The sequence below is a fragment of the Lissotriton vulgaris genome, chromosome 8 (genome assembly GCF_964263255.1).
Source record: "Lissotriton vulgaris chromosome 8, aLisVul1.2, whole genome shotgun sequence".
NCBI classification, from domain to species: domain Eukaryota; kingdom Metazoa; phylum Chordata; class Amphibia; order Caudata; family Salamandridae; genus Lissotriton; species Lissotriton vulgaris.
In genome coordinates, this window is record NC_141696.1 from 89,085,626 (window position 1) to 89,092,636 (window position 7,011).

At 43.5% G+C, this 7,011-nt stretch overlaps 1 protein-coding gene across 1 annotated transcript; it reads right to left on the reverse strand.

The window, feature by feature from the left end:
* Positions 1-454: 454 nt before the first annotated feature.
* On the reverse strand, positions 455-1,417 carry LOC147693465 (olfactory receptor 52E4-like). The gene has a single exon (XM_086936002.1). The coding sequence runs from the start codon at positions 1,415-1,417 to the stop codon at positions 455-457; it is 963 nt and encodes a 320-aa protein (XP_086792128.1).
* Positions 1,418-7,011: the final 5,594 nt, after the last annotated feature.

The following is a 7,011-nucleotide window of genomic DNA, read 5'->3' on the forward strand; positions in this document are numbered from 1 at the left end:
CATGCCATTGACATACGATTGAGTGGCAATTCCAAATGAGATTATCAACAAAATTAAAGCCGCACAAGCCAGCACACATGGAAAAAGCAAAAACGAGGAGAAATACAGCATTTCTCCTCATTTCACCTGTTTAAGACCAGGTTATCTCTGGTCTTAATGTTGGCGCTGCCTCCTATTTACATTGCCCTTATAAATAGGGGGCGGCATCAAAATTAATGGGTGTTGTGGAGGAACGCCACAGCAACACAGATTGCACTCCTCTTTCATGCTAACTTGCTAAGCATAGTGTGAAAGGGGCCTTATTTACAAGGCAGCGTTCAGCCACATTAAGAGGCTTAATGCTGCCTTGTAAATAAGGCAATGCCCCTATCTCCACAACAACGCCGTAAAAAGTGACGTTCTGCTGGTGATAGGGGCTTGTACATATGCCCCACCATTTACTCCCAATTTTTAGTTATTCAATGGACTCAGAGAGGACATGACCATTTTTTTTTGAAGAAGTTGTAGCACACTCTTTTGAACTGCCTTCATTGTTACTCCGAAAATGAATGGATTTATGAAGGGGGGGGAGAAAGAGAAAGGTGTTTGATGAAATAACTTGTACAAAAAGTGGAATGGAGTGTTTCAATTTGTTCAAAACAGAAGAAAAGAAAACTGGCAGGTAGAACACAGACATAGCACAGACATGGGAGGTGCAAGTGCTGAAGGCCTTGAAACGGTCTCTGTATGGCAGAAGAAAAATAGTCCTGAGGATCAGAAGATACGACAAGGCTATGCAAAAAACATCCATTGCCCACAGTGAAAAAATTACTGTCCAAGAATACACACTATTGATAAAGATATCAACACAAGAAAGTTTTACCACAGCCATGGTCTCACAAAATGAATGTGTGATGTGCCGGCTGCAGAATGGCAGTCTTAGGGTGAGCAGTGGAAGGGGACCGACCAGTAATGTGGCACGGATCAAGCACACTGATGCTATCTTTGCGATTAGTCCATTGGTTAAGATACTGGTGTATCTAAGGGGATTGCACACTGCAATATATCGGTCAATGGCCATGACTGAAAAAATGGAGGATTCTACTGATAGAGTACATGATACGAAGAACATCTGAGTAAGGCAGGCACCAAAGCTGATTTCTCCAGCGTCAAACCAAAATAGACCAAGCATCTTAGGGACCAAGGAAGAGGAAAGAACTAAATCGGAGAGAGCCAATTGGGCAATGAAAATGTACATGGGCTTGTGGAGAGACACCACTGTCATTACAGCCAGCAGAAGAACACAGTTTCCCAGAACAGTGACAATGTACATGATGCTCAGTGGGGCAGCAAACCAGATGTGGAACTCTTCCAGTCCAGGGATGCCCATCAGGATGAAGGATGAAGGTGTGAATCCAGTGGTGTTGAATGACGCCATACTGCTCCTTTGATTATTCGACAGAAGTTCTGGAGCATGGATTCCCTGTCTGGACACAAAACATATTTTAATTACATTGTTTAATTAACTATCATAGTTGTATTAGACCGAAAATTGCTATAATTTTTTTCTGTTAGGCACATATAACATTATTACCAAGGGTGGGCAGGAATTTAGTACAATTCTCTTCTGCCTGCTTTGATGCTCCTGTTTCAACATTTCTCTCTAAAACCTAAACTCTGCCTTTACTTTCTCACACCCTTTAAGCCTGTTTGACTTCCCATATCTCCATCAATCAATCAATCAAGGTGTGTAAAGTGCGGCTACTCACTTGTGAGGGTCTCAAGGCACTGGGAGGTGGGGGGCTGCCGACATTAAATTATGTCAGTAGTTTAGGTGGCTCTAAGCCCTTCCTACTCATGCTTTTAAGGGGACCCTATGTACCTCTACCCAACATTCCTTCCAAATGTCTGTCCTTTTTACAGATACTCCTCCGCTGAAGCCTTTTTGATATACCATAGAAATAAAATGTTACTATCCCATTTACATTAATATGAAAAGATATGTCCCTTCGTCACTATAAACAATGTCAATGAAGTAGATTTGCATTAAGGTCATTAAAGATCCCAACCAGTATATGCTGACTCCATAAGAGGGTTGAAAGCATCATAAATTAATGATAGGTAATATTGGAATTGGAACAACGGCCTACCAGCATTTGACTTTAGCAATGGTAGGGAGTTCTCCCTGCAAGTGTGGCTGAGAATATGCCTATTATGGCCATTCAACAATGACAATCAAGCATGGGGAAATGGTCACCACAAATATTGTTGCTGAAAAATTATTTTTCAAAGTGGCAGTACATGCATTTGATTTGTATATGGCTAGAGTGGTTGAGAAATGATGGACTGAAATGTGGTGCTGAGCAATTGCCAATGCCTGAGATTAACTCAAGCTTTCCTTTCATCACTTTAGTGTTTGTCGTAGTATAGTTATTATTATTATTATGTTTCTTATATAGCGCCTGAATCGACCCCCGAAGGGCTATCTCCACGCTTGCCTTGGGAACCCGTCCTGGCTTTTCCCTGTGAGATAGCCCCTACAGGGCATCCCCAAGGTGAAAGCAAGGCATCCCGCCGTGGGGGGGCCGTTGTGGAGAATAAGCAAGCTTAATGCCCAGAGTTGCAGAGTGTGAACCCATGATTAGGTCAGGCACCGAAGCGAGAATGATCAAGTCCATGGACATTTGAGCTCAAGACCCTGCCGCGTCGGGAATTGAACCCTGGTCCCGGGTCTGACCTCTGCTTCAGGGTCTGCCTGCTCTAACCAGTGAGCCACACTTCTCCACACCGGCACCCACACTGAAAGTCCCCATTATTTGGGTGCAGATTTCTCCTAAGTAATGATCATTGAAAGAGAAACCAACTATGCAGTAGGATATGGTATTAGGAGTTCGATTTAGGCACATTGGACGCTCACCACATTATTCTTCATCCAATGCATAGTTTGCATATTTTAATCAATACTTTTTCACTATCTCAAATGCTTCAAAAGTCATTAAAATTCCTGAACCCAGACGCTATGGTGTGCCAGATAATCCTGAATGAAAGAGTAGCACATTTTCTCCTACAACCAGGGATTTCAGGAGAAAATTTGTGCAGAAACATATCCGTCATTTTAGAGGTTCACCTGCCCGATCAAACTGAGTTCTGAAACCCCATCTAATAGGATCTGTGCATGATATAGAAAAGACCATACTGATAGTTGGCTCAAATTGCAATCATTGCTCTGACAGTGACTTGGGACCCACAAGCAAAAAGTGCTACACCATTTCCTCAAGATGAGCTGCTGAGAACACTGCTCTATTGTGAAAATAGATAAATAGGAACCAGAGTGACAGGAACGAGGCAGAGTGTGGAAAAATATGTTGAGCAACCAGGAATGTGGAGGGACATTTTTGGGCCATAATGTTCAGCTTTTTGGGAAAGCAATGCAACAGCAAGGAACAAATCCGATCCAGGATACCATATAAGTGCTGCTGGGGTCACTACCAGATTCATTGACGAAGCAGGTAAACAATGGTATAGACCAATGAGAGGGCTGCCATCACTGAGGGAGGCCCTTGCACTGAGCCACCGGTCATCAGTCACCAAGATGGGGGACCTCATAGAGCCCACATTACAACCGAGGTTGTGACAGAGGTCCAGGCAGTTAAACCTCAGCAACACCAACAACACATTGAAATAAATATTGTGTCTTTCTACCCTACACATACATCTACCAAATATAACAAGCATACACAGATTAAGTGTGTGTGTACAGTGCATGATACGTGATCAAGTAGGCCACCTACATAGCATTGATAACATTAATCTGAGATCTCTGGGTTGAAATATTGGTGAAATACCTTGTGAGAGCTGTAGTTTTGTGATCACATTGCTCCTTGGTAGTGTGTCTGAAAGTGTATCATAGTAATAAATCAGGCTGCCATCCATACTGAAATGTTAAGATCATCCTAAAGAAAGTCCTGCAAGAGTAGAGCTTTACTTTATACTATGTCAAATGACATACTCCTTCCAATGTAGACCAATAACCTGATATTGAGTACTGCCCTTCTCGGGTACCCTACCAGCCGAACTTAGAGCTGAGCCAGCGGTCATCTCTGTACATTGAAATAAACTGCTGTCATGATGGTTCCTTTCAATGTACTTAAGGTTTGGTGTACAATCACTGTCAGTTTTGATGGCCATCCACCAAACTTTGGCATCTTTTTCTTTTTGGAAAACGAACTCCCAGGATGGGAGTTTGTATTTGAAAAAAAAAATAATAATAATGACCCCCACAACCTGAGAGTTTTCTTCCAAAGTGTGAGGTCAGTATTGTTTTTTTCCTATTCCATTAATCCATCCACCCTAAATCGGGCAGAGTGTATAATGTTCTTACTCCAATGGCCCCTACATCATTAGACAGTTGCATCTGGGCAACATCAATGGAAGACTTTAAGTCAACCAGTCTCTATATGAGGTACGTGGACCAAAGGTTCTTCTAATTAGCAGACTCACAGAGAATTGCCTGAATTGGCAGAAATGTGCATTTCATGATAATCTGTTACCTGTTTTCAGGGACATAAGCCGTGTATGTCTGATATTCATATATATAATCAACAAGAGAGACAGGGTCAGAACGTCACTCTTATACCCATTGAGTAATCACTGTCAACAACAAAAGGGCAACAATAAAGGTGCATTACGAATACAGATAAAAGGATACTATTTCCTTTTAACCCAAAGAATTAGTACAAAATGATGGTGGAAGGGTCTCTGACAAACATAAGAACCCTTATCTTCCAACAAAGTTGGTGATTGGTTTCATCATCAGGTTCTGTCCGGTCAAAGAAGGCATAGTGAATGTGCCTAAAGAAAAAAGTGCCAGTGAAGTTAAAAGGAAGCCAACAATTCCCTATACCAGTTTTAATAGAGGGATCGTGGACCAACAACAAAAACAAAGTGTTAACGGACCCAATGGCTGAGCAAATTTGAGCCAAAGTGTCCTTATTTCGTGATCATGGTCAACATGTTTCTGCTATTGTGAGCTAAGTCCGCTCAGCATTCATCAGGATCAATTTTTTGTGTGTCCCCTGGAAGACCCCGCACGCTAAGGAGTGTCTAAACCTCGAGGACTCTTGTTACTTAAACATAAACTCACAGACTTCCCGTATCGACTCTCCTTGTTTTGCCAAGGGTCTTTTGATTCTCTGAATGTGTGGAAAGTGCCACATAGGCTCGCGGTAGGGGAAAACCTTCACATCCGATATTTTTTAATCGGGCGACTCTCCTCCATCTACCTAGACGTTTCTCAACCGCGGCCCGTCTAGGTAGACAGAGGAGAGTCGCCAGATTAAAAAATATCGGGCAGTGATGTTACTGACCATTTCATGAGTTAAGTAATATGTAAGGTCATAAGCAGTGCACTGCGTGGGAGTAAGTTATAGTTAGCTCAGTTATCTGTAACTGATGAATTTTACAGGTTTCACATGAATCAAATCTGACCCTAACTATAACGTTCCTGTAACCTTTTTTTTCAGTGAATTTCTAGTTTTTTTTACTTCTATTTGCTAACTATAACATCTCTGTAACCTTTTTTTTCAGTGAATTTCCAAGGTTTTTTAGAAGCGAATTTCAAATTATTAAGTCCCTTTAACCTTTGTCTTCTTCATTGAACTTCAATGGTTTTTTATCTAGTAATTGCGTTTGCAGAGTAGTGGAGAGATCTCAGGAATATCGCTGTGTAGGACTTACAGGAGCTACCAGGAGGGCTTCTTGGCCCCCTAGGAGTAAAGTGGACTTCATCCCCCAACCTTAGTGCACCACAAAGCCAAGACGCATTTGCAGAGTGCTGGAGAAAGGGAGCGTGACCTCCAAATACCTCTTAGCAATCCCGCAGTGTGAGACTTACTTGAGGTAACAGGAGCAGTAGTTGGTCCCCAAGGACGTGCTTGGGGGCCGAGTACTCCTCCTGTTACCTGCAGTAAGTCTCACACAGCAGGATTGCTGAGAGGTTATCAGAGGCCATGCGCCCTGTCTCCACCACTGTGCAAACTAACCAACTGGTGCACTACTAATAGGGGGATGAAGTCCCCTTGGCCCTTGAGGGTCATTAGGAGCCAACTACCCATCCTGCCACCTCCAGTAAGACACATACAGCTGGATTGCTGTGGGGTTGTCAGAGCCCACACCCCCTTTCTCCACCACTCTGCAAACACACCTCCTGGCGCACTACTGTTTGGATGACGTAGTCCACTTTAGTCCTCGGGCCCTCTAGAATGATATGGAATTCATTCCCCAACCAGAATCGTTCCAGGAGGTGTGTTTGCAGAGTAGTGGAGAAAGGGGGATGGCCTTCATGTACTCGCTTGTTGGCCCACAAGACTCTCAAATTCATGGAGATTTCATCCCCCAACCGCCACGGCGCCAGGAGGCGTGGCCTCAGGTGACTTGCAGGAGTTTTTGGGGGCCAATCTTTTTTTAATAAATGGGGAGGGGCACATGCGGCCTCCCTACCTGGGCCGATTACAGTCCTGGGAACTCCATCCCCTGGGACCAGCCTTTTCCTTTTTTTAAGAGAAAGGAAGGGGATCAGCATGGTCCCCACTCCCTGGGTCAATTTTGGCCCCAGGGACACCATCCCCTCGGACCTGCCCTTTACTCTAGTAAAGGGCAGGCCCTTAGACCTTAGACCTGGCAAGAGAAGGCTGCCAGGTCTAAGGTATGAATTTTTCTTAGCTACGACAAAAGAGTTCACTCACCTTTTGTAGGAGCACACGGTAAGTGTGGACCATATTTTCCACAGGCAGAGCAAGAAACTGCTCATTAACGCTTCCCGCTGTTCTTCTTTCACAGAGGCAGTGGGTGTTGGACAATCTACTCCGGTTGTTCCCCTCAATTCCCGCTGAACGAACGTCCTTGAAAAGTAACGTAATGGAACATTATTAGTACTCAAGGTAATCATCGATTTCCCCTTTTTACTAACAGACCATATAACGTCTGCAGCAGGTGATTTCCACGTCTTTGATAAATCATTCCTCCAAATTTTTT